Source organism: Triticum urartu, chromosome 3A (assembly GCF_056163025.1).
Source record: "Triticum urartu cultivar PI428250 chromosome 3A, HENAU_Tu73, whole genome shotgun sequence".
Classification (NCBI taxonomy): domain Eukaryota; kingdom Viridiplantae; phylum Streptophyta; class Magnoliopsida; order Poales; family Poaceae; genus Triticum; species Triticum urartu.
In genome coordinates this window covers 165,719,754-165,745,454 of record NC_141875.1, presented here as the reverse complement: position 1 = coordinate 165,745,454, position 25,701 = coordinate 165,719,754, and the positions used below count along the sequence as shown (strand labels likewise).

Sequence of the window (25,701 nt, the reverse complement as noted above, 5' to 3'; positions counted from 1 at the left end):
AACACAGTCAATATAACAGAAGCAGGACGTAGGGTTTTACCTCTTCGAGAGGGCCCGAACCTGGGTAAACATCGTGTCCCTTGTTCATCTTGTTACCATCTAGCTAAGGTCACCAGCTCGGGACCCCCTGCCCAAGATCTGCCAGCCTGACACTGAGGATAGGACGTGTGCTCTTTGTGGGCAAGATGAAGATTTCAATCACATTTTTTCACTTGAATTCTTGCCCAAGTTCTATGGGGATGTCCCCAAGAAATGGTTAAGTGTACCTGGGCACGAGGTAAGTCTGTTTATTTCCACCTTCTCCGGTGTGGACTTTCAGAGACTACTTGGAGGCTGACTTGGCTTGGTTTTGCGACACTTGCATGGGCCTTATGGAACGTTTGTGATTAATCTCGCAATGATGGGTCTTTTATTAAACTTCTTGTTGACAACTTGTACAAAATAATTATCTTCTTGCAACTAAGGAAGTCGTTGTGCAAAACCTTGACTCGTCGACCCTTGAGCGACAGATTAGGAGCCTTAGAGGCATGCGGCGTTGTTGAGTGAAGCTTCTTCTCGGTGAAAGCTTCCTCTACGCCTCGTATGGCTTCGGCGCCCCGTCGGCCATCGTGTATCCGTTTGAGGGCCTTTGCTCCTTTCGCGAGCTTGTATTGTATCTGTTGCAGCCTGAACTTCTCTCTAAAATGGTAAAACCTTTAAGTGCTTCAGTAATCTAAAGTCGGGCAAGCTGCTTTTTTATGAAAAAGAACAAGATAAAGTTTTTCGAGAGGACTTTTTCCCTCAAGTTTCCGACAAGGGTCATTTTCTGCCAATTTCTGTTAAATCTTCCTCAATTGAAAACCCCAAATCGCTACTCGCCAAAATAATACCGTTGCCGTACTTAACAATGATGAGTAGCAATAAGTTATGTAGAATGGGTGTGGGCGTGTGGCTAGGTCTCAGTCAACTGAGACTTAACCAAGTCTCAGTCAAGTGATATAGCATATTAGAAGAAAAAAGAAAAACTGAGAAGAATTGTTTTGCACGAATGTTCATGCAAAATCAAAGGAAGATAGTACCGATCAAGACATATCGAAGTCTTAATCAACTGAGACTTAACAAAACTGATGTAGAATATAGTGGACCACAAATCCGCCAGCACCATATGGCATGCATGTATGCATGCACATGCACAACAGAGAATTATTTCTGAGTCAAATTCAGTCTGCAGGTCACTGAGATAAGGTGAAACAGATAAACACTCGGAGTCTTGGTGTCATGCGCCATCCATGCATACAATTCGCTGGCAGTCGGTGTATAATGTACAGAGCAGCTTGATGTGTGCGTGTGTGCTAGAGAGAGAAGGGGGAGGAACCCTATGACTATGAGAGAGAAAGGAGACAGAGAGCGAGAGAGACCCTATAAAGGGGGGAGAGAGAAATCTCAAGGAGGTTTGTGGTGGACATGCGTCCTCCTCGCTCCTCTAATACTCCCAAATCACCACCAAACTAGCTAGTCCATCCCATTGCTCTCAACCTCCTTCCCCATCCGTCCCTCCTCCCTTCTTCCTCCTATCCATTGGAGATCTCCATTGGAGGGAGCTCTACCTGGCCTGCCTGCTGCTCATGCACTGCACTGCCGATCTTGCTACCACTCCAAGCCCAGGTTCATAGCCGACTGGCTATATATCCCGTAGCTCCATCTACCCACCGATCGAGATCGCTGCCATCGTCAAGCCAGCTGAGATTTGGAGTGGTTTTTGGTGCAAAGATTACTTCCAAGTCAATTCCTTCCCGTCTCCGCCGATCCTACGAGCTACGTACGCCGAGATTGGGATGCTTGAGGTGGCCACGCTGCAAAGCCCTAATCCGGCCGTCTTCAGCCTCGGCGACCACCACCATGTCGATGTCGGGTTCCCGGAGGCCACCGTGGAGGAGGACGACTTCCTGCTGGACTACATCGACTTCAGCACGTGCGACATGCCCTTCTTCCACGTCGACGACGGCGACGACATCCTCCCCGACCTCGAGGTCGACCCGACCGAGCTCCTCGCCGAGTTCGCCGACGAGCCGGCGACGACTACGGTGCTGAGCCCGGCGGCAGAGCCGGCGCCAGACGGCTGCGAAACCCACCATGGCGACGAGGCGAAGACGGCCGTGGAAACGGACCTACCGGCAGAGATGGACATGGAACTACCAGAAGGCAAGGGCGAGACGAAGGGTTTGATGTCGTCGTCGGAAGAGAAAGATGTGAAGCAGCAGCACGACAACAAGAACAACAAGAACAACAACAACAACATCGTGGGCGATGAGGTTTGCAGCGCGGTGACGACGGACGATTCTTCCGCTGCGGTCGGGTCTGAGAACAGCAAGTCGTCGGCGTCGGCAGAGGGGCACAGCAAGATGACGTCGAAGCCCGCGTCGGCAGCCGCGGCGACCAAGAGCTCCCACGGCAGGCGGAAGGTGAAGGTACTGCCTGCATTCTCTCACTAGCCCTAGCTCCATGGTATATCCATAATTAAGCATGCTTAACCGCATGGGGTTGGGGGAAAAGAACGAAAGGAAGGGATAAACTCTATGTCGTCCAATCGATCTGCACATCACGATCCACTGCAGCTGCCCGTCTGGCGCAAACTCTGACATAATCTTTCTCACGATCGACGACATCTCCTGCGAGGCAGGCAGCAGATCTGACTGACCCAGGACCCAAGAAATCACGAGAGGCCTAGCTGTAGCGTCGTAGCAGCACGGGGCATGGCCCTGGCCCTGCATGGTACAGCCGGGGCGAATCAGCAGCTCGTGATTGCCTCCGTCGCGAGGAGCTAGCAAGCACGAGCAGCTGATCGACTTTGACGCGCGCGCGCGGCTGCTGCGTCGGCACGTACGTAGTTGAAAGCTGGGTAACATCATCAGTGGATAGGAGAGGCGCGTGGAGGGAGGGAGGTTTGCACCGAAATGTTGCGCGGCAATGAATAGGCCATGGAAATCCCCGTGCAGGCAGCTTTTTGGGACGACGGGCTGATAGGATAGATCTCAACCGGCCGGCAGGGAAAGAGAGAGGGAGAGCGTCACGGGAAGCGCACGGTAACAGTGGCATACACACACAGCAGCAGCAAACAGTGCAGCTATAGCTGCTCTTTGCCCCTTTATTTCGGTGCAGATTTTCACACACGCGGCGCCTATGAAAAGTCTTGTCTGTGATCTCTCCTGCCTATACGTACGTGCGTGTACGTCTCTCTGTTACTAGCGGTACTAGCTAGTTCTAGGGTAAGCAAAGCTCATAGGAAAGTAGTTCCATCTAGTGCCCTGAATCTTCTGAAGCATGTAAATGATGCTCTTTGATTAATAAAATTCGTGCTTATTATATATGGCTGGTGATTGACTGATTAAACAAATTATGAATGAATGGCAGGTGGACTGGACGCCGGAGTTGCACCGGCGGTTCGTGCAGGCGGTGGAGCAGCTGGGGCTGGACAAGGCGGTGCCGTCGCGGATCCTGGAGCTCATGGGCAACGAGTACCGCCTCACGCGCCACAACATCGCCAGCCATCTCCAGGTCCGTTTCTTTCCATGCATTATTTCTGCAGATTAACTACACTTTTTGCTAAAACGCATCTAAATATGTCATAAGTATTCTTAGGATCGAATCGTCGGCCGAGTTTTAAATTCACACGGACGGACGCGGTGCCTGCCACTGCTAGGTGCTAGCGCAAAGACAAACACGAGCATGTACACACATGCACTCGATCCATCCCCAGCTCCAGGCAGCACAGTCAGATCTGGCCGTCTGGGCAACATATGTACGTCTGTGCCTGCCCATATGCATTGTCGCCATACGTTGTCCAGGCACGGACGACGTTGCAACCGCCAGCCCCAGCCCCTCACGGCCTCGTGTACATTATTACAGCATTATTATCATCGCTACGTATACATACGTACCCACGACGCACTGTACTAGTAGTACTACGCCATATGCATGGCATGCATGCCTGCATGCATGTGACCCCATGCGTGAATCATGCAAGTCCTTGGCAGCGCTTTCACAAACACATGCACGCAGACGCGGGGTGTCAAAAGTGAAACCACTCGCTCATTCATTCAAACAAAAATTATCCGGTACGCCGTGCTCATGCATGCATGCATGCGTTCCCGTTTGGATATTCCATTGCCCAAACCGTGCAACGGGGAGGCGCCAAGGTGTGCAGCGCAGGGGGGCGCCACCACGCCGTACGGGTGACCACTGCCCACGCCACACGGATTTGAGGGAGGGCGGCCCCGGCCGGTCCTGCCCTAGTCAGCGCGGGCGCGTGCCATGTCGCCGCTGGCCGGGTTCCTCACCGCCGTAGTGCCCGTGCATGGATGTACTACTCCCACTCCCTGCGGCCCGGTACTGAACGCCCGTTTTCTAGCGAGATGGCCATATCCTCGCACGAATTCCCGTGCACGCGCGTCCCGCTTTGGCACCAGGCGATAGAGATCCAGATCTCGGCAATCTGTTCTTACTCCTTTAGTTTTAACGATCTAAAACGTCTTATATTTGTTTACGGAGGGAATACCTTTCTGTAAATTGCATACAACTCTATATATAAGTTCTTCCACCTCATAAAATAATTATTACTCCCTTTGTAAAGAAATATAGGAGTGTTTAGAACACTACTTATATTTCTTTACCGGAGGAGTAGATGGCTAGCTGAGCATTACATTACTATGCATTTTAGTGAACCAGTGAGGTACAGTGGATTAATTGTGATAGTCTAACTTTTTCAATCTAAGTTTCGTGGTATTTTTTCAGTTTAGCTAACAAACCAAACACGGCAACATTTGAAGCACAAACTACACCTTAACATTTGTATGATCCTGTAACTAAAAAGTGGAGGCTTATTCGAAAATGAAATCAAGGGGTGAGTAAAATGATCTATATATGATTTGTGGGGGTGTCTACTTTTCTGAGGACCGTTATTCTGTATCTGCTCCTCACGGTAGAAAGAATCGATGGGAAAAATGGAGTATTTGTTTGGCTGAGAAATTCTTGGTTTTGAGTTGAAAACTCGAAAATGATTTCTACTCCCTCCGTTCCTAAATATTTGTCTTTCTAGACATTTCAAATGACTACTACATACGGATGTATGTAGACATATTTTAGAGTGTAGATTCACTCATTTTGCTCCGTATGTAGTCACTTGTTGAAATGCCTAGAAAGACAAGTATTTAGGAACGGAGGGAGTAATTGACTGAGACAACGTTATATTTACAATTTTGTAACTGAGCATCTGCATGCTTTTGCATCTAATTAATGTCTTCTTTGGTTCATAGAATAGGAATAGGAAAACCATAGAAAGTGAGATGAAATATATCTCAATTTCTATAGGAAAGAGATAACATTTTATTCATAGGATAGGATCTTTTTCATTGAGTCCAGACTAATAGATTTTTTACTTTGAAATGTGAATGATTGGTTTCTATCCTACATAGGAACAGGAATTCATTTCTACTCCCTCCGTCTTATAATGTAAGACATTTTTGTGAGCTTGCAAAAACGTCTTACAATATGGGACGGTGTGAGTACAAATCAAAGGGCCAAATGTTTTTTCCTACAAAGTTCTTATCCTTCAAAATTCATGTAAACCAAAGGAGGCTTAAAGTAGCACTTGATTGTTGTGTAATTTTAGATTCCATGATGTGTGGCTTGTTTGAATTATTATTATTTTGAGGGAGTGTGGCTTGTTCGACTTAAAATAACAATTATTAACACGGTTAAAAATAGTAAAGGTACTATGAGTTTGCATTTGTGGTGGAAGACTCAAAGTTAATGCGGTTGCGTTTCAAACCGAAATTAATGCGATTACATGTCCTCCGTGCAAGTGCAGAAGTACAGGTCACACAGGAAGCACCTGATGGCGAGGGAGGCGGAGGCGGCGAGCTGGACGCAGAAGCGGCAGATGTACGCGGCGGCCGGCGGGCCGAGGAAGGACGCGGCGGCGGGAGGCGGCCCGTGGGTCGTGCCGACGGTCGGGTTCCCGCCCCCGGGGGCGATGCCGCCGCACGCGGGGATGGCGCACCACCCCGGCCAGCCGCCGCCGTTCTGCCGGCCGCTGCACGTGTGGGGCCATCCCACCGGCGTCGACGCGACGCTGCCGCTGTCGCCGCCGTCCATGCTGCCCGTCTGGCCGCGGCACCTGGCGCCGCCGCCGGCGTGGGCGCACCAGCCGCCGGTGGACCCCGTCTACTGGCACCAGCAGTACAACGTGCGTGCGCTACTACATTGCTCCGCCTCTGTCTCCCTCTTCCCGCGTTCACGTGACTAGGCTCTTTCGCTTTGCATGTGTTTGCGGCATGCGTTCGTAATAACCCGTTGGCTTACCGTTTTCTCCTCGCTCAGGCTGCCAGGAAATGGGGCCCGCAGGCAGTGACACAGTGCGTTCCGCCGCCGATGCCTCCTGCGGCCATGGTAATTAAACTAGTAGCTAGTACTATGAATCATTTGCCCAGTCGTTAACGTTGAAGCAGCTGTGGTAATTGCGTGGCTAATATGGTTACCTGTGTGTGTGCGCGCGTGCAGATGCAGAGGTTTGCTGCGCCGCCGATGCCGGGGATGGTACCGCATCCTATGTACAGACCGATCCCGCCTCCGCCGTCGCCGGTGCCGCAGAGCAATAAGGTCGCCGGCCTGCAGCTTCAGCTCGACGCCCACCCGGTAAGTACATAGGCACGGCTGATGGTTCATTAATTTATACTGTACTTTTGATCCTGAAGTCACACTATAGTACACGGACACGGTACGGTGTTCCAGTCCAAGGTAGATATCCATTGATTAATCAGTGCACGCAAGAAATACAAACGTGCCCCTAATCATATGTGTTTAATCTCCAATATATATTGTGCAGTCCAAGGAGAGCATCGACGCAGCCATCGGAGACGTTTTAGTGAAGCCATGGCTGCCGCTTCCCCTGGGGCTCAAGCCCCCGTCGCTGGACAGCGTCATGTCGGAGCTGCACAAGCAAGGCATACCCAAGGTCCCGCCGGCGGCGACAACGAACTGCGGCGGCGCCGCCTGAGAGTACGTACGTCTCCACCACCACCGGCGCCGGAGCCGTCATGCTGCTGCTGCTTCCCCCCTCTCTCTGGGTGACACAACTCGTCGACTACTCGTCCGTCTGCACCTACGTGCATACGTATGGCTGATCGACCGGCCGGTTGGTCGACGTACGCGTGCGCGTGTAGATTAATACTCATAGTTATAATAATGTATTGTCCTGGGTGTGTCTGTATGAGTGCACTGACATGGATCTCTGGGTTTTTCCTCTCGTGTACGTGCGCGCTGTGCGCACACACGAGCGCTGCGTCTATATTGTTGGGATGGAACAAACTTATATTATTGGACTGGTAAATGAATAACCAATGATGCATGCATGCTCCGTGTGGAAATGCAATTGCATATTTCTGCAAAATGTGAGAAACGTCTTTATTAACACGACAAATATAGGACAGAAACTCTGTATCTGCATGCAGAAACAAGCTTTTCGGTAATAATTTTTGTGAGCACAAATGATGATATCAAATGTGAAAAACGTACTACTAACACCGCGTACACTGTACCAGGAAATATAATGTGGGGGCGAAAAATGTTAGTAGTAAGCACATTTGTGATCGATGCAAATAAATTCAAGATGCGACAAATATAGAAGCTCTGCATCTGTATGAGAAATATAATCAGCAAACTCCCCATTGATAACGGGAACAACAAAGATAACAGAATCAGACTTCACGTGTTCGCGTACACCAAATGTCGCCATCTAGTCTAGGAGACAGCCGACACATAACCCATCGTAGGTGCTGGCATAAAGGCGTCCATGGAGAATAACACAGCACACACTACAGACTTTTACAGAGAGACTGATTGACGAAGGCATGGTGAGCTTACACTCAAATTAGCATCGCTGAATCGCCCATACAACAAGTCCTCTTTTTTTCCTTCTCAAAAGTAATCCGGTACGTTGTCCAAGGTTTGCAAGTAACAACATGACACTACACATAATAAATATGTTCCCAGCTTCCCATCACTCACACTCGACCAAAAATAATACTCCAACGTAATGCCACTTTGTTTGGCCTCGCGATGGTCAGATCCCACCCTACTCAACTTCTGTGATGAGCCTTCTCTTTCTGAAGGGCTGCATAGTCCTGCTCCCTGGAGCACTGTGCGCTCGCCTTCTTTCTTCTTTCCGGCTTTCTGCTTCAATCATGGCGCGCCTTATCTTGCCTGCCTTGTAGATCGGCTTGGGCAAGTGCTTATGTCTGCAACAACACATCATCCATGCAGCATCAGCAGAATGATGGTAAACGAAAACAAGATGCTCCATCAAGTTGAAACACTTTTCAGAACAAGAAATAGTAGCTTACTTGTCAATCCGCCTGATTTCTGGAAGGTGATTATACCGCGCCTTGACAGCATCAAGATATTCTTGCTTTTTGCGTTCCCTTGGAAGAATCTGCAGAAAATATTTGTCAAAACATCTTATACATAATAGAAGACCTTAAACACTCAAGTAGAAACACTTCTCAGGACAAGTGAGACCATTAGGACCTTTGTCCATCAGCCCCAAAAGTAAAACGCTAAGTGTCAGAGAACAAGGCAAACCCATACCTTCATGAACAATTATCAAGTTTCAATCGGGAAAAGTCTTTACCCGCTAACCTAGCTGAGCATTTTTTAACCCATGACTGAATCTCAAAAGCACAACAACTAACTGTGACTTGAAGGTCACTAATATGCTCACATTTACTACTGATTCTCTGCCATTCTTAATTGAGTACATCATTTATGTCTAGTCATGGAATATGATGATGCTAAACAGAAGGAACAAGAGGATGTCAACAACAGACGTTTATTGTTATGCTACTTCATTGGGCATCCATGTGAGCTCAATCATATGGCATGGAACTGAAGCAAGTAGTAAACATACGAGACAGCAACAACTGGCAAACACCGGATGGCAGTAGAAAACTTACAACTCCCAATTGTTCTGAAGCTTTGGACTTCCACAGACGAAGATTTGTGTCATCACTGCCAGAAACTAGATAGGTCCCATCATATGTGTATTTCACACAAAACACCCTGCCAAGGTATGGGTAAATTGGTTACAACAGAACAGAAATTCCATAAAAGCAAGTTGTTAAAGATAGACATGGGGTCTAAAATAAACAAGATGGCTAACGGTAAAAACCAATAAATATATAAATGCCATGTATCAGAACTGCTATATTCATGCTGATTCCAAGAACCATGGTTATATGGCTGTGCATCAGGTTGAAATGTACTCCCTCTGTAAACTTCTATAAGAGCGTTTAGATCACTACTTTAGTGATCTAAACGCTCTTATAAAAGTTTACAGAGGGAGTACTTCTCAAACCTCCATACGTCTCAACAGAGCAACATATTCAACTGTAAAACTGGTTGAATTGAAAAGTCTATTCTGATTTCTGAACACTCAAAAGATATAGATCAAAACTGATCTGACACTAAATTGATCTGGTTGGTATCCGACAGCAGAACAGGCTTGAGGGGTAAAAGTTGGGAACCATACTGAAGTTTGGGCTTAAGATCAGGTAGACAAACTAAGCAAGGAAGAGTGAAAATAAATAATAGAAACAAACCTTTGCATCCTCTTAGTATGGTATATCTCCCTGCTATGATCACCGTTATAATTGAAGATCCGTACCTACAAAAGCAGTAAAAAAATTGTCAAAAATCACCTATACATGGTACAGTATGAACTTGGATCTACAAAAGTGGCACATACCGTTCTATCGTAGGAACCAGTAACAAATTCCCGTCCTGTTGGGTTGTAATCAACATCCATCCTGACAACACAACTCATGTAAGAATTGACTTCTAAAATTCAAAAGGAAAAGAATACTGTATGTTGCCAATGGGCTTGATGCAGAACTACATGAAATGATAGCTTTCAGATGTACATTGTATAATGCAAGGCAGGAACTGCACATCTCAGTGAGTCCAATGACACATTGACACTACAATGAAATAGCACCACATGTATAAAATCCTTATTGCAGCTTCAGTTTTGTTGATATATCCTAGAACTTGTCCATGTGCATGCACTTAACATACAGATCTATATAATATTGACAGGAGATATGCATATATGCTAGCACATGCACTTAACATACAGATCTATATAATATTCACTCATTTTCTCTACTAGGGGATTGACCTTTACATACATCCATGTGTTATACTCCCTCCGTTTCTTTTTAGTCCGCATATAAGGTTTGGTCAAAGTCAAACTTTATAGAGTTTGACTAACTTTATATTAAAAAATATAAACATTCACAATATAAAATCAATATTATCAGATGCACCATGAAACGTATTTTCATACTATATAGTTTTAGTATTGTAGATGTTCATATTTTTTTATATAAATTTGGTCAAACTTTGTGTAGTTTGACTTTGACCAAATCTTATATGTGGAGTAAAAAGAAACGGAGGGAGTACTTTAAACAGGACATTAGATATTCGTATTTCCAAATAATACTTACACTGCTGAAACATGACCCTTGTGAACAACCTTGGCTTCATTCAGCTTTCTAGCATCAAAAGAATAACAGTTTGTATCTTCGTTTGCCTAGTAACAAAAAGAATCAGGACAGAAGTTCTTAGCTATGCAAAAGCTCAAATTTAAACAAAAATTCATATATCTTCCAGTCTGGAACAGTATCATATAAGTTGCTTCATTAGCGCAAGCATATAACAAGAACAAAAATATTTGACATTTCAATCTTACAGCAGTGAAGTTCATGGGCTCCCTAGGGTTCCAGCAAACTGAATTGCACCTTGTCTGCATAAAACAAATACATTAGCATCTCCAACTCTCTATGCTTAGTGGTTACTAAGATAGAGCAGAAAAGCAATAAATATTCAGCAAGGTGCCCAAATAATTATATGAGCATTAAAAATAACTAAGTTAGTATGATGAACGAGAACATGCAAATTTTGACTGATCAAATATGGTTGACATTACAAGAAATTAAATTAGTTGGCAGAAGATGGTGCTAGATCTATATTTTGGACACTATTGGGTGTTGGCCTGATCGAAATGGTTACTTTTAGGGATAATAAATTCCAGAACAAAAGATAGGCTTAAGATTCTGAAATGGGTTGGTTTAAAAGAAGGTCCTGAAAATCTGGAATGTTCATGCGAAATGTCTCTAATGAGTTGGCATGCCAGATGATTGAAGAAGAATAAATAGAGAAATCAATGAATTTGAAGATACTCCTCACAACTGTGTTTACAAGATCACATGTTGATATTGAGGGTGACATTAATGTGTCCGCAGAAGACAGGAAGGATTAATTCAGAACAGCAAAGTTGCAACTAAAAAGATGTGTCAATAGATTTTAAACGTACAAGAGATGAATATATCCAAGACCTTGCAAGGACCTCTTAGTCTCTTACAATTCAGTGCATATGAAATGACACATAACCATTTCTCCTGAAGAGCGGATATCTCTATGTGTTCTGTAAATGCACCGTCCATTGTTCTTTCTTCCAACCCGCCAGAAACTGACCAGTTTTAAGTTGGTTCCCACAAAGTGTTTGTCTATTTTCTAGTATATTCTTTGCACTTCTCTATTTTTTTAACTACCGTAATTTTGTATTCTTCACTCTTTGTTAGGACCGTAATTACCTCACTCCCAGTGGGATACGGACCCAGCATACATCATCATCACGTAATGCATTATTCAGAGCTCACTTTGGATCTTTTTTGCTGCGTGTATTAGGCCCATTCCTTTCATATAGACAATTAATATCAGAATCATACACCAACTTGGAATTTGTTGAAGTAGGCTTAAGAGTTCTAAATCCTGGTTACACACCAAAAAAGGGATGGGAAAGAGGTATGTGAAATCTTTCTAAGTCAAGCATAATTTAGTTTAAAAAACACTGTATTTATCGGTGCTTGAGTTACTCAAATTTAAGCAATACCATTACCAAGATCTCAACAGGATCTTATTATCAATTTAATTTGTCATGAAGCATCATGCAATAGTGAACTAAAACTAACACAGCCCACTATCATATGGCAACTTTTAGTTGGTCTTTCTCACTTATACTTCATGCCGTTCGGTGATGAACAAATGCTGATGTACTTTGAGCACAGGGAATCAGAACGAGACGGTAGGCATTATGTGCACAGCATATGAGAACAAAGCAAATGTTCTCTGTGCATCAAAGTCTCAATAGTGTTAGCATGCTCTATCTATTTTGGATTTTCTAGGTTTTACAAGGATCCACAAATAAAGAGAATTCAACAAACCTTCATGATTAACTTTCTAGCTGGGGATGACATGCGCAGGTCAAAAAGTGTTAAACTCCGATCACTGCAAAATAAATAAATCCTATTTTAGTAGGAAAAAGAAGTTTTAAGGGGAGCAAAATATCGGATTACAACATTCATCATTAGAAAATTAGCAACAAATACTGGAATTTTAGGGGAAATTAAAGAATAATGTAAGTAAAACATCAGGTTCTAAAATTACCTAGATGATGTAAGTAAAACATCAGGTTCTCCAGGATTAAACCGCACAGAAAGAACTGTATCTTTACCCCATTCGAAGGTATTTATTGGCTCCGACCTACAGAAATGAATTAGCATTGGTGGTGGTAGAAAAGACACAAAATGCTGGGGAAAAGGCTATCAGATAGTATACCTGTTATGGTCCCATATATCTACCTGAGCACCTACAGTTGCGAAAACATTACGATCCCACTGGTGGTCAACACCCCTAAAATTCATCAGAAGAGAAATGGTCCATTCAGCAAAGAAGATGAGAGGAATCTGGAATAAGTCAGGGCAGTGCAGTAGTGCTCTCACCAAAATGCATGCTTCCATGTATAGACTGCTGACGGCTGTAAACCACAGTGGCAAGGTAAGGAAATGAGATGTCATACAACATAGATAGTGCAAAATAAATGTAATGCATCCCTTCAGTGCACACCTGGGAAGCATCTCCAATAGCATCATTAGTGTCCATCATCTTACGCATAGGATCTTTCCAGAGTCGAACACTGCAATCAATAGATGGATAACTGCATAGTAAGATCACGGACACAGATACATATTCACAAATCCACTTCTGTATTTTACACTTTAAAGAAGTAGACTTTGATGAAGTGAAGTTTAATTATTATTTTCAAAACCTGTTTGAAATGGTTTACCACAACTTTTTGCCTGTGTAACGCATAAGTCAGTATGCCACTGGAATTGCTCTTAACCTATATTACCCCCTCCGACCCAAATTAAATTGACGCAGCTTTAGTACAACTTAAAGTTGTACTAAGGCTGCGTCAATTTAATTTGGATCGGAGGGAGTAACTTATTTTAAAAGGGCTGTTATTTGTGTTTAATGGGGCTTAATCTTGTGGGAATTTTAAGATAAAGCTCAAGTCCTACACAAAATGCCTTACACATATATATTCAAGAAAGATAACAAACAGATCCTGGGACATGGTGATCATTAATACACCTGTGGGTTAGAGCCAACTTAATGCAAAACATAAGCAGTGAGAGAACACCTCAAGGGTTAAGTTGCATGCCTTGAATTGAATCTGTGTCTAATAAGCAAAAAGAAGTGGCACCCACAAGTTCACTTACGTGCAATCAACACCACAGGATATCAGAAGATCACCGTCGGTAGATGTTGCCAAACCTCTCACAGCACCCTGGTGTCCAGGGAACTGGCAGACTGTCTTCCTGTTTTTATTGTTGCACAGGAAATTAAAATTACAGTCACAAGTTGTAGTAAACTATTTCAAACAGCTCAGTTGATATTTCATCGGCGGTACCTTGCAGCAATGTCCCATAGTCGAATATCTGTGAACAAAACAACAGGCACAGTTTACCACTTCCAGTACAAATTTGAACTTGATCAGAAGATGAATAAGGTAATGCATAACTGAGACTTCTTAATTTTTTATGTAAATTTAAATAAATGAAGGGAAAACATCAGCTTCAATACTAGAAAGGTGCCTCGTTCTAACAAAATGGAGTGGGGGTAAACCCCTTTTCATAAAAAAAAAGATATACTAGAAAGGTTGAACCAAAAAATCGGTATCACATAGTGGCCAGATCACACAGACTGCTGAAGCGTAACAAATCAGATGTTACTTGCAAATGCATAATACAAGGGGGTTGGCAGCCATGCGATAGTTTCACAAACAGGGCAGGGTTATATATTCACTAGAAACGGGTAAAAATAATAAAGCAGTGCCAAAACATTCAACCAGTACTAACAAATTTATTATTACTCGAAGTGTCGCCACTCAAAGTGATACTCTGTCCGGTTCAAATAAACTGGTCATTCTGGCATTTTGGTTACATGCAGCCAAAAATTACAAACTGCCTATCCATATGCCCATGCACATAGATTGGACACGTGAAAACAATATGTGTAGATTTGTCTTGAACAAGTACTTCCACTGAAATTAGGTTTTATAAATATATTCCAAAAAAATTAGTGCTCAAATATGCATTTCAGGGCAATGCTAATGCCGAAAGCAAAAAAATTCTGCGAACTTGGGAGTATAGCATTAGAGCTTCTTACTCTTTGAATCCTGAGTTAACTGAACAATTCAACCAATGACTAAACAAGTGCCAACACTACAATTGGCAGTAACATCAATGTGGCTACTCTGCCATTCACACGAACCATTCCCTTTCCAGATGTCAATTCCTGAGAACGCTATGATATTAAGAACACAACAATTTATTACGAATTTACCATTTTAGTGTGTTACCATCAGATACGATTGGATCACAACACATAAATTGCAGATCACTAGAACTAGATGATACTCTTGATTGGTCAACATAAAGTATTCTTAGCAACCCAGAGAAAATGCACACAAATATTACAGGTCATATTCTAGATTTCACATGTAAAGTGAGTCATGTTGACTGAGGCAAGAGTTCACTTTGAGCTCCATACGAGATTATAATGCATCCGGGCAAAAAAAACAATATTTAGCAACCCCTGAGGTGCAAACTAAAAAGCAGAACAGTGAAAGGTTGTATGTTATAATTTACTGCATTGAGCTTAGTAAGCTAGTTCGTTGAAGGAGCAAATAAAAATGCATTGAACACACTCAAAGAGACGAAAGCAGCACGCTAGTGCAGAAGTATGATAATTACCCCCATCCATCGAACCAGAAAACATAGCTTTCACATAATTGGAGTTCTTCGCCATGCACGAAACAGCATCAATGTGACCATCCATTGCTCCAATAAATGGCCTGGCAAATATCTGAAATGGGGAGCAGCATAAGTCGCATGAAAATATACAGTAAAAATAAAACATAAATGCAGATAAGGAAGATGAGACGTACCTTCTCTAACTTTGCAGCATTAAGGGCTCGAGTGTACTCAACAGCTTTCTCTTGACTACGGAGTGCTGGATCATAATTGCGGAATACTTTCTGTTGGGAGTAACAAATGCAATAGAGATTGTCATTTGTTGGCACAAAATATATAATAAAAGGCCTAAGCAAGTGACCACACAGACTTGAACCTGGGAATATAGCATCAACAGCTATATTGTGAATGTTTCAATTTACATGGCAGCTACCATGCTAACACACCGCCAGAAGTATTATTCAGTCGATACATGACTTAGATATCTGATGGCTATAAAATGTTAAGATGTTCCCCCAACCTGGGGGAAGGGGAAAATAGCTCTAGCAGAAGGGAATCAATTTGACGACCCCTCAAGAGAACTCGGCCGTTTTTGTTTTCGTTTTCAGTTGAAAGGGGGCCTATCAATTTAACTGGATAAAATGATAGTATTACCAACATCTGTAACTGCACGCAAACGCACTCCATGCTTAGGAAACAGCTCTCGCTTCTTATCCTACCATATCTACAGTACGAGTATGATGATTATACCGGATGCAGAACAACGAGTCGCAACCGACATGAGCGGGAGCACAATCAATAGAAACTACGAATGCAACGAGGGCTTCACCTGCAGGTCCTGGCTGCGCTCGCGCGTGAAGTCGTCGGTCGAGCGCGATATCACCTTCACCCTCATCGCGACCGCCGATGCAGCGAGGCGGGGCACTCGGCAAGGATGCGCTGCAGAGGCGCGGTGAATCCGTAGATGAAGGTGCGGGGCTAGGGTTTTGCGCCGAGCAAGCTTCTCCTCCTCTAAACCCTGGTTGCCGCCGCCGCCGTCGAGGGGAAACAAAAGAGAGGAGTAGAACGCTACGAAGCAAGGGTCGGCGGCCGTAGAACAACAGGATGAAACTGGGCTACCCTCAACGTTTAAGGGCCCATTGGGCCCATCTCAAACAGCCCAACAAGAAATGGACCGAGCAGACCTATGAAAGGCCCACCCACATTGGTTCCGTCTGTTTGTGTGACTCGAGCGCTAGCTAGCCGGAAACCATCTCTCCCCTCCTCCTCCTCCCGTCTCACCAAGTCAGCCACGATGGCCGCCGCCGCCGCCAGGTCGATGCTCCGCTCGTCCGCTTCTCTCCTCCGCGCTGCTCCGGCGAGGGCCTCTTCCTCTGCGGCGCGGCCGTCCCTTCGCCGCGCGCTGGGCGCGCCCCCTCGCCTCCTCAGGTACGACCTCGGCCACCAGTCGACCGTGCCCCCCTCAACTAGCCAGATGTGGGCTGATGATTGTAATGGCGCTGTTCGTTGTGCAGGTCGCCCGTCGAGGCGAGCTTCTGCGTGGAGTCGCTGCTGCCACTGCACAGCGCCACCGCAGCGGCGCGGATGACATCTATGCTGGCCGTGCCTGGCCGAGGCCTCGGGTGGCTCACGGAAGGTGAAACTGAAACTACTCTTCCCCTTCAAATCTGTTATTAATTCGTACATTAGTCTAAAAAATGTGTATATAAATTCATGTGTTACGGTGTAATTGAGACAATACAGTAGATTTGTTTTGATATAAATCATATGTCAGTAGTGTGCCTATTGTCACCAACAATCCAACTCAAGCTAAACGTTGTAGTAGCAGTAACCTGCCATAGTTGATCCCAGTGTGCATAAGAGCATTGACTTGCACTACCTTAGTCTTGGTTAACACTGGTCCAAATGCGCATAACAATTTCTCTGTATCATTCGCCCAATTCCTTCAACATCTGCATCATACTATATGAACTTTCAAACACAAATCAATGGATGCAATCCACAATTCTATCTGGCCGTGTTTCCAGCATTTAGTTTCATGTTAACATCATTCTCCAGTCCTGTTTCCAGTCTTATTGACCAAAGAGACCCACTTTTCTGTTTTTCTTTTTATTTCTTTGTTGTAGGGAAAGACGAAACTAGATGAAGACCAACTTGGGAAAGGTGACCACTAAAATATCTCCACCATTTCGTTGAAATATGAGTAAATGTTATGTCCCTTACCAATCTTAAACGACTACCAAACCTTGCTCCAGTATGTGTAGAAGTGCTTCCGTGCCAACTTATTGCTATATGAATCATAACTTTCTCTGGGACTCCCTACACCTTTTAAAACCATGTTTAACAATTGATAGATAATAATTACTACATAAAACATAGGAATGATAATGGTTCCTATTATTGGAGGATTTCCTGTAAACTTAGTGATTAAGGCTCCTAATTCCACCGGAAAGAATGAATATGCTCATATTTTAGTTACATGATCTACAATTTGTGCATTGGGGCGCAAAATAAAAAATGATGATAGGTGTTACTAGTTATTGACTGGGGCAGTATTGAAGAGAACAAATTGACAAATATCTAAAAGTTCTAAGCGGACAACTCGCTGAAACTTTGTGCCTTAAGTAGCGATTTTTTCACCTAGTATACTGTTTGAGCCCCCCCTAAATTGCAGGGCACTGTTTCTTAACATAGAGTATACAGTATTATAATGATTTATTTCCATAGGGAATTTTTATCTATTTGTTTTTTTCCGTTCATATCGTAGAGAAACTGATTTTTTTAACATTTGGCTATGACGTACTCCCTCTGTAAACTAATATAAGAGTGTTTAGATCACTAAATAGTAATCTAAACACTCTTATATTAGTTTACGGAGGGAGTACTATGAAACACCCTGGAAAAGTAGCATATGTAATGTTTTAATTTATACATTCTTCTTAAATTTGTATAACTATCGTGATGAGTTATTATTGTTGGATAACAGCTGAAATTGATGGGGTATGATGCTGACCTGCCAACGGAGCCAGGAGATTACTAGTCTTTCAGGATGAGTTGACAAAGAAAGGAAGCATGCTTTTCTTTTTCTGTATGTGTACTACGATGAAATTTTTAATAAATGATGTTTGATATTGCTTAAACTTCATTTTCCCACCTTCATCTTCATTAACCAGAATCATTATGGTTATGTGATGAGAACCGTGCTAGGGGTGTAGAAGTTTGAATCGCTGGCAAAATGAATACTATGCTTGACCTTTTGTATCTGTTTGTTTGGTTTGTCAGCATGATCTGGTGATTAAAAGCCTGTTCCCTTTCTTTTACTGGCAATGTGGCTTGGTGTCAAGCATATTTTGATCCTTTTAGTCTTCACTTATGAATCCCATTTATCTTGTACAACATCATTGTTTCAATAATGCTCCTACAGACACTGGAAAAAAAATTACATAGGCAAAAAGGCAAGTATGCGACTCAAGGAATTCACATGTGTAGCTGTGCACTAAATAACTTTATAACAATATGATCTGAAATCATTTACAAGCAATTTCTGTCAGTACTTGTCTGTATCATCGTGAGGTAGTCACTTTGGGTAGGAAGTGCTCCCGCATTATCTTGTTCTGATGACTAGAAAAGAACTTCATGCAGATGGGTGGCTCGATTTGGAAAATTGAAAGTAATGCTGATGGCAATGCCCAAAGTCCATCTCCACATATCAAACCTGATGCTACTACAACTGCGAGCATATTTGCGTTTTTCTTATCTGTTTTCTTCCAGATAACTAACAGTAGACTCCCCAAGGCCATGTCTATTGCAATATTCGGTGCGATTAAGAATGGAATTGCCATAGCCATGGCGTTTGGAATGTAGTTACTTGCCTTCCACTTCCTTGCTTTGGCTACTGCTGACAGGCAATCCAAGCAAAAGGCCATAAGGAAGAAAGCTATACAGAACTCAATGGAGTGCTTTGGGAGTATCTTGGTTCCTTCAACACTTAAAACTGCGAGCCCACGGTATGCGGTGGCCAAGGGCGCCGAGAATACCGATCCAGCTTCTCCCAGATGCTCTTTGCCAACAAGTTTTTTGAAGGACAGGAAGACAAGCGGGTTGATCAAGCAACCAAGTGCAGTCCCAATTACTTGGCTTATGAACATTGACAGCGGCGAGGTGAGTGTTAGGTATCCTGTCTTGAAGTCATGCATGAGCTCAGCAGCATTGCCAATGATCATCAACATGACACCACAGGCAGCAAGACCGGCAATGGCGCCACCAGATGCTTCACCAACCCATGCCCCAACAAGGAATATAGCAAGCTTCGCATAGACGGATGCCAGGGACCAGTCACACAGTCCAGAAGCATATGAATTGCAGAATGCCAAGATGGGAGCGACAGCGTATAATAAGGCCACATGGTAATATCGCATCTGTGGGAAGATACGTGGAACAAAGATTGCTGAGACGGCTGCGAAGAGGATGTAGCCAGCAACCGAGACATAGCCCGGCAGTCCTTCGTTCAGAAAGATCTTGTTCCTGCGACGCTCATCGTAGCTAAGAGCTGTTTGTTTATCTGAATTTCCATCGGCTGGTATGTTGGTACCGCCGGGATTCCGTTGCTGGCGATTCATGTGGAAGTGGTTGGCAGCCCTTATGGTGATTGAACCCAGTTGGAACAGACAATCCCCGAGCACCATCGATATGCCCATGGGCACCTGTTTCATGGAAGCAGCAAACATGGTCAGCGAAGTGCGAAGACTGAAACATCTGATCAAGTACGAACCACGGTGAAGTTCAGATGGAATTCTGTCACTAACCTTGTATCCATTGATTCCCTTGAAATTTGTCGGCGAAGGATCATTGTACCAGTCCCCTTTCTTGCTCTGGAGGGTTGGCCACAGGAAGAAGGAGGTAATGATAGATCCGAAAAGCATGGAGAAGTTGATGAGGACAGGGCAGATCATGCCCACACCGACGAGACTCGCGGAGAAATCGAAGTAAAACTTCTGCTTGTATGCCTTCAATCCGAACAAGGGAAAAACTTGGAAGCCGCAGCCGCTCCCTCCCGTGTAAACCCACTGGAAGGATGCCCACATGAAGCTCCCAACAACGGCTTTGGACATGGCCAGCACCTGCCTCCTAAGGAGGGGAGGAGAGAAAACATTAGTGCCGGTTAAGCTTACAAACGGCATAGTGAAGAGCCAGCAGGTTACAAAATGGCATTGTATCTACTTTGCTGTTGCGGCTCCCGCTGGCGTGTGGAAGCTGTTGACGATTCCGGCGATAGCTGAACCAGATGGATACATCAGTTTGTAGTCCAGTATCATGAGCTGCCAAACAATGGCGAAATGTCTCAGTTTTTTTTATAGCAAAGGCATGGATCAAAATAGTGATCGGAAATGAGTTCATCACCTTCCGCAGTGGGAGGGTGCAGAACAGGCTGGCGAAGGTGACGAGGCCGAGGAAGGCCACCACGTTCCCGGTGTGCAGCGTGTACACGTCCTTGCCGGTGCCCGTCCCGCCGGCGGACTTCGCCACCGTCTCGGTCATCGCGAGCAGGTAGGTCGTGAAACCACCTGCAAATGCAAAATCACGGCCGCCGGCTGAGCAAAAACCTGGTGGAAATGGCCGTGTGCGTGGACGGGCGGACGTACGATACCGTAGAAGGAGAGGGTGGAGCAGGAGATGATGCAGGTCTGGAGGACGACGTTCTCCTGCCTGGTGAAGGGCTGCGAGGCGACGCCGAAGCGGGCCAGCAGCCGCGTCCACGACTTGATCACGAAGAAGCCGAGGAGGCTCGCCACGATGTTGAACGTCGGGCCGACGCCGGCCGTCAGCCCGATCCGCATCGACATGAAGCTCAGCACGGCGCCCAGCACCGTGCTCACGGCCACCGACCGCACCGTGACCTGCCGCCACCACGGCGGTGGCGGCTGGCCCGCGAACGCCACCTCCACTGATGGCTCCTCTTCGCCATCCTGTCCGGCAGCGACGGCTGCTGCAGTTTCTGCCTCCTCCGATGACCGTGGATGCCGGTGACCAGCGACGGGAGCCATGTTTGCCTGAGGCCTTGCCTCAGCCGCTAGTTTCGTTTAGAGCACGTTCGCCAAAAGTGTTGGCCTTGCCTTTTTTTAACTGTCACCAACATAAGCGTTGCTTTTTATAGCCGTAACATGTCTGGAACAGCAGATGACTGTTGTTTTACCGGATCTCCACGAAAATTCTGTTCTGGACACGGCAAATATAACATCAACACAACGTAACAGCAATTCAACACAACATGTAATGGCAGTTCATTCCGTTTGATCTCTAAAGCTCAGCGCAACATGGCGCCACGCTGAGCTTGTTCCATTACAACAGCAATACAAGCAGTGCCAAGAGGAATCACAATCCAGTAAGATGCATGGAAAGCTCAGTTTGATCCATCGAACATTCTAGCTCAAGTGATACAATCTTGATCTTATCTACTACCACCATAAGAAATAAACAAGCTTACCAACGGCTTGACAATATTCATTCATAGTGCTTCGTTTTTATGGCGGGAAAAGGGCAGGGAAACTTCAACAATTACTCGGCCACGTTAACCAGCTCGTACTCTACTTGCGACAAGTTGTTCTCTTCATTCACAGTAAAGCTGGCAGGTTCTGTAGCTTCTACCCGCCCCCACTTGTCCACCGCAAGCCTCATCGAAGCTTTGAACATGTCAATTTTAGCATTGCGCAAGATGGCTGTAGCACCAGCCTTCAACAGGTCAACTGCACAGGAAGAGCATACCATCAGTCCATAGTACATGCATCATCATGAAATAGAGTAGGAATCATGACCCCATCCCCTATACTCTTCAATGACCATGAGCAACTAAGAAGATGTATAAGATCTGAAAATGACTGAAACAGGATTCCTAGCATGCATAACATCAAAAGGTGGTAGTCCTACTGCTGCTTATAATAGCCACTGGGTTGTAAGTTCACCATGCAATTTATAATTAACAGATGAAAGAAGTGAAGCTATTAGGATGCTTTTCTCTGTGATGCATGACATTAAAGGAAAAAGAAATTTGTACTATCAATATGGTATGACAGACTGTTGTTTCCAGTTGAAGACATGGAGACAAAGGAAGATCTAGTATCAAAAATATTGTCAGATGCACTTCATGCATATATGGTGAAATAATAGCTCAAGTGGACACTGAAAAAGAATGCACCACCTGCACATATAGAAATATAGTACCCTCACTTGGATTCAAATAAACAATAGCACAATACAAGATTGGAAAAGAGTGTTGTGCTGTTTCGGAAATTGGGAAAACAATAAGGTCCAAGTCAATCCAACTGCGCAGATGGCCACTGGCCAGCAGAACTGTAGAATGGCAGGTAATGGTAGTGAACTACTTTTGTTTGGCATGCAGCCTTTTTTAATTAACTATCCATCAGTTATTTTTGCTATTTAGTTTTCATAATTACTTCAGAATGAAACCTAATAAATTTTCTGTACAGGCCAACAAACAAACAATAAACAACAACAAAGCCTTTAGTCCCAAACAAGTTGGGGCGGGCTAGAGGTGAAACCCATAAGATCTCGCGACCAACTCATGGTTTTGGCACATGGCTAGCAAGCTTCCACGCACCCCTGTCCAGTTCTTTCGTGATACTCCAATCCTTCAAATCTCTCTTTACGGACTCCTCCCATGTCAAGTTCGGTCTACCCCAACCTCTCTTGACATTCTCAGCACGCTTTAGCCGTCCGCTATGCACCAGAGCTTCTGGAGGCCTGCGCTGAATATGCCCAAACCAACTCAGACGATGTTGGACAAGCTTCTCTTCAATCGGTACAGGCCAACAAAAACTGGTTTATTTTCAGCAGAGAAATTTTTAAGAAGCTATTGGATAAATTACTGGGCAGATACTGATCGCCGCATTTTGTGGCAACGGGCCTGGCGGTTGTCTCAGGTCGTGCAGGAAACGTTCACCAGGAACTTGTAATCTGATTCGCAACGCTGGGAAATTGTAGTGCCTTGTACACAGAAAGGCGCTTTCCCTTTCTGCTGTTTTGGCATCTGAAATGTACTGCCTCCGTTCCAAAATATAATCTGCAGTTTGACTACTAAAATTGTAATACCAACCATCCAGATAATTCACCATAAAACATATGGCCAGATGGCCTAAACTGTAAAACGAAGTGACAACCACAAGATTTACACCTCTTATCCTATCGTCGCCACTATAAAGCTACACAAATTTAGAAGGACCTAACCATCATCTACGAATCCAAACAGACTAGCGCCAGAAGACCGGGCCCTAAGAAATCTACCAAAGGCACCATATGCAAGGCCAAGGAGTGGCAACCCAATCACCTTGGTCGTTGCGGGCAGTAAAGATGATGGAGCCGGTCTCGTCGCCCACGAGGCACTCCGCGATGCGGGGGGCGCGGGCGGAGGAGGAGGCGGGCGCACCAGTGCGCACGCGGCCAGGGACGGGGTTGGCGCTGACGACCTTGACGATGAGGGTGTGGCCGTTGGTGCCCGGCTTGAGCTGGTCCACCTTGACGAACACCGGCTTCCTGAGCGCCGGCTTCTCGCCGCCCTGCGCCGCCGCCGTCGACATCGCCGGTGGTGGTGGGGTGGTGGTTTTCGGATCGAGTCGTGGCTGGGTGGGGGTTTGCGGTTGCGGGGGTGGTTGGGAAACCCTAGAGTTTCGGTGGGGAGCTGGGAGTGGTGGTAGAGGGAGCAGACGGCAGTGAGGCTTGTTGTAGTGCGAGCTTCGGGCTGTAAGAATTGGGCTGAGCCTGATCCATTAGAAGATAATGGGCTGCATAGTTTCAAATTGGCCTAGTAAATGATCCAATAATTTTGAACGTTAGATCTAGAGGGTCTTTTTAGGGGCACTGATGTGCGCCGATGCGCCGGCAGAACAATACGGCCGGTCGTACCGTGGACGTACGATACGTTCCATAATAGCCCCACGATTGCTTCTTCCCCAATTGCTTCGCTGGTAAAAAAAAAGTCATGTCGTCTGTTCATCCCCACTGTCTCGTGATCTCCCATACGCCAGCCAGCTCGCCGGTCGCCCTCGTCCACGACGCTGCCGTCCTCGTCGCAGCCGTCCACCCTCGTCTCGCCGACCATCGTCCTCATCGCAGCCGTCCACCCTCGTCCCCGCCGGCCACCATCCTAGTCACCAGCCCCAACCACCGCCGATCGTCCTTGTTGCTTTGCCCCGTGCAACAGCCGCACCCCGCGGTTGAAGCTCTTGTTGAGACCGTTGTAGCTTTGGTTGCGACGACTGAAGCTCATCGGTATGCTCGTCGCCGCTCATCCCCGGTGTGCAGCTTGCAACAAAAAATCGAGCACCGGGGGAGATGCCCGGTGCTACAACCGACGACCAAAAAAGCTGCAACTAGCGATAGGAAAAGCTTCAACCGGCTACGAAAAAAGCTTCAACCAGTATACGACTGGAGCTATGGATGACCAAGAAAAGTTATGACCGGTGACAGGAAAAGCTTCATCCGACTATAAAAAAAGTTTCAACCGTGGAAATGAAGCCATGGACGAAAAACGAAAACTTGTAACCGACAGTTATAAAAGTTACAACCGCATTGAAAAAAGCTTCAAACTTCTTATCTCAGTTGCGACCCCGCGATGACGATGACGCCGTTTTGCTGCAACCGTAGTAGATTTTTGCTACCACCGGCGATTGAATTTGCTACAACCGGTTCTAGCAAAATTTCGCCGCGGGGTGTAGTCCTGTCATGGCTGGTTGCAGCTCCGGCGAGGTAGGTAGAGCTCCGATGCATGCGGATCCGCGCGGATCTGGTCGAGGGCGGCCAGATCGGCTGATTCCCATGATGGCGACGCCCCTGGGAGGCCTCCGGCGCGGGTGACGGGTTGACCATGGCAACAGGGAGAGAGAAGAGAGAGATAACCGAGAGGAAGAAGAGAAAAGGCAGGAGGGAGAAGACGCACGTGGGTGGGCCCCCCATCCTACGTGTCACTAGGCGGGTCGTGGGCGCGTTTGCGCGTGGACGCGGCCGGTCGAATCTTCGGCCGGTGCGCCGTTGCCAAACGATTCCCTTTTTTTAGACTGTATGTTTTGATACAACATTGGACGAACGTGGCACCTTGGATCAGATGGTTGAATGGCTGATCTCATTTGGATGAGTGTTGCTATATACACATGACAAATTTGTGGCTGATGCATGGACGATCCTACGAGGCAGCGCCAACGGTGCTCGAAACATACGAGCCTTTCCAAAGAGGTTTTACCTTCTACATAACCCCCCCCCCCCACACACACACACACACAAACAATACCTTTTGTCCTCCGGAAAACCCGAAAACCTTCTCGAGGCGATTAGGGTTACACGCGGGGGTGCTGATGGCTCCGGCCAATCTGGTCGGTGGGGCGCAAGGTTTTCTGTCGGGATTTCGATGGCCGGTCCATCGGGACACGAGGAGTGAGGGAGGCGGGTGCCTTGTCGCATAAGACGGGAGGGATCGACTCGCAAAAGCACTTGGGAAACTTGA

The 25,701-nt window shown here is 45.7% G+C and overlaps 5 protein-coding genes across 9 annotated transcripts; 2 read left to right on the top strand and 3 right to left on the bottom strand.

Annotated features, from left to right (window-relative positions):
* The first annotated feature begins 1,417 nt into the window (after positions 1-1,417).
* On the top strand, positions 1,418-7,426 carry LOC125543413 (putative transcription factor GLK2). 2 transcript variants are annotated; one of them, XM_087546688.1, is made up of 6 exons: positions 1,418-2,441; positions 3,391-3,534; positions 5,846-6,223; positions 6,358-6,426; positions 6,538-6,672; positions 6,863-7,426. In XM_087546688.1, the coding sequence occupies exons 1-6, from the start codon at positions 1,815-1,817 to the stop codon at positions 7,031-7,033; spliced, it is 1,524 nt and encodes a 507-aa protein (XP_087402814.1). In that variant the 5' UTR covers positions 1,418-1,814; the 3' UTR covers positions 7,034-7,426. The 2 variants fall into 2 exon arrangements, with proteins under 2 accessions (XP_087402814.1, XP_048562700.1); XM_048706743.2 differs by having other exon boundaries at positions 1,423-2,447.
* Positions 7,427-7,875: 449 nt separating this feature from the next.
* Positions 7,876-16,269, bottom strand: LOC125543414 (WD repeat and SOF domain-containing protein 1). Its single transcript, XM_048706744.2, has 17 exons — positions 16,021-16,269; positions 15,386-15,475; positions 15,192-15,303; positions 13,847-13,874; positions 13,656-13,754; positions 13,000-13,069; positions 12,876-12,910; positions 12,712-12,786; positions 12,541-12,636; positions 12,318-12,381; positions 10,784-10,837; positions 10,539-10,624; positions 9,779-9,839; positions 9,633-9,697; positions 8,988-9,093; positions 8,379-8,467; positions 7,876-8,273 (listed from the first exon to the last, which is right to left on the bottom strand). Exons 1-17 carry the CDS (start codon positions 16,084-16,086, stop codon positions 8,111-8,113), a joined length of 1,359 nt encoding a protein of 452 aa, XP_048562701.1. The 5' UTR covers positions 16,087-16,269; the 3' UTR covers positions 7,876-8,110.
* A 132-nt stretch (positions 16,270-16,401) lies between these two features.
* Positions 16,402-18,511, top strand: LOC125543416 (protein NUCLEAR FUSION DEFECTIVE 6, mitochondrial). Of its 2 annotated transcripts, XM_048706747.2 has the most exons (4): positions 16,402-16,619; positions 16,706-16,827; positions 17,318-17,354; positions 18,178-18,511. In XM_048706747.2, exons 1-3 carry the CDS (start codon positions 16,486-16,488, stop codon positions 17,335-17,337), a joined length of 276 nt encoding a protein of 91 aa, XP_048562704.1. In that variant the 5' UTR covers positions 16,402-16,485; the 3' UTR covers positions 17,338-17,354; positions 18,178-18,511. The 2 variants fall into 2 exon arrangements, with proteins under 2 accessions (XP_048562704.1, XP_048562705.1); XM_048706748.2 differs by lacking the exon at positions 17,318-17,354.
* Positions 18,512-18,556: 45 nt separating this feature from the next.
* LOC125543412 (putative metal-nicotianamine transporter YSL1) lies at positions 18,557-21,379 on the bottom strand. Its single transcript, XM_048706741.2, has 5 exons — positions 20,839-21,379; positions 20,592-20,755; positions 20,412-20,509; positions 19,997-20,318; positions 18,557-19,894 (listed from the first exon to the last, which is right to left on the bottom strand). Exons 1-5 carry the CDS (start codon positions 21,233-21,235, stop codon positions 18,755-18,757), a joined length of 2,121 nt encoding a protein of 706 aa, XP_048562698.2. The 5' UTR covers positions 21,236-21,379; the 3' UTR covers positions 18,557-18,754.
* A 69-nt stretch (positions 21,380-21,448) lies between these two features.
* Positions 21,449-23,931, bottom strand: LOC125543415 (uncharacterized protein At4g28440). Of its 3 annotated transcripts, none has more exons than XR_015618490.1 (4): positions 23,533-23,930; positions 23,075-23,268; positions 22,807-22,949; positions 21,449-21,934 (listed from the first exon to the last, which is right to left on the bottom strand). XR_015618490.1 is itself a non-coding variant. In XM_087546689.1 (4 exons), exons 1-4 carry the CDS (start codon positions 23,780-23,782, stop codon positions 21,747-21,749), a joined length of 780 nt encoding a protein of 259 aa, XP_087402815.1. In that variant the 5' UTR covers positions 23,783-23,931; the 3' UTR covers positions 21,449-21,746. The 3 variants fall into 3 exon arrangements, 2 of the variants coding, with proteins under 2 accessions (XP_087402815.1, XP_048562703.1); XM_087546689.1 differs by having other exon boundaries at positions 22,807-22,954; positions 23,533-23,931; XM_048706746.1 differs by lacking the exons at positions 22,807-22,949; positions 23,075-23,268 and having other exon boundaries at positions 23,533-23,914.
* Between the last annotated feature and the right edge of the window lie 1,770 nt (positions 23,932-25,701).

Excerpts from the sequence above, each read along its gene's own strand:
- LOC125543413 (XM_048706743.2), top strand. The coding sequence starts at position 1,815 with ATGCTTGAGGTGGCCACGCTGCAAAGCCCTAATCCGGCCGTCTTCAGC. Across the intron at positions 6,427-6,537 it reads CGATGCCTCCTGCGGCCATG|ATGCAGAGGTTTGCTGCGCC; the intron begins GTAATTAAACTA and ends GCGCGCGTGCAG. Across the intron at positions 6,673-6,862 it reads TTCAGCTCGACGCCCACCCG|TCCAAGGAGAGCATCGACGC; the intron begins GTAAGTACATAG and ends TATATTGTGCAG.
- LOC125543414 (XM_048706744.2), bottom strand. The coding sequence starts at position 16,086 with ATGAGGGTGAAGGTGATATCGCGCTCGACCGACGACTTCACGCGCGAG. Across the intron at positions 13,875-15,191 it reads TTCTGGTTCGATGGATGGGG|ATATTCGACTATGGGACATT; the intron begins GTAATTATCATA and ends TTTTGTTCACAG. Across the intron at positions 12,911-12,999 it reads CTATTGGAGATGCTTCCCAG|CCGTCAGCAGTCTATACATG; the intron begins GTGTGCACTGAA and ends TGTGGTTTACAG.
- LOC125543416 (XM_048706748.2), top strand. The coding sequence starts at position 16,486 with ATGGCCGCCGCCGCCGCCAGGTCGATGCTCCGCTCGTCCGCTTCTCTC. Across the intron at positions 16,620-16,705 it reads GCGCCCCCTCGCCTCCTCAG|GTCGCCCGTCGAGGCGAGCT; the intron begins GTACGACCTCGG and ends TTCGTTGTGCAG. Across the intron at positions 16,828-18,177 it reads CCTCGGGTGGCTCACGGAAG|CTGAAATTGATGGGGTATGA; the intron begins GTGAAACTGAAA and ends GTTGGATAACAG.
- LOC125543412 (XM_048706741.2), bottom strand. The coding sequence starts at position 21,235 with ATGGCTCCCGTCGCTGGTCACCGGCATCCACGGTCATCGGAGGAGGCA. Across the intron at positions 20,756-20,838 it reads CTCCACCCTCTCCTTCTACG|GTGGTTTCACGACCTACCTG; the intron begins GTATCGTACGTC and ends TTGCATTTGCAG. Across the intron at positions 20,510-20,591 it reads GCACCCTCCCACTGCGGAAG|CTCATGATACTGGACTACAA; the intron begins GTGATGAACTCA and ends ATTGTTTGGCAG.
- LOC125543415 (XM_087546689.1), bottom strand. The coding sequence starts at position 23,782 with ATGTCGACGGCGGCGGCGCAGGGCGGCGAGAAGCCGGCGCTCAGGAAG. Across the intron at positions 23,269-23,532 it reads TACTGCCCGCAACGACCAAG|ATTATATTTTGGAACGGAGG; the intron begins GTGATTGGGTTG and ends GTCAAACTGCAG. Across the intron at positions 21,935-22,806 it reads CACGAAAGAACTGGACAGGG|TTGACCTGTTGAAGGCTGGT; the intron begins GTGCGTGGAAGC and ends CTTCCTGTGCAG.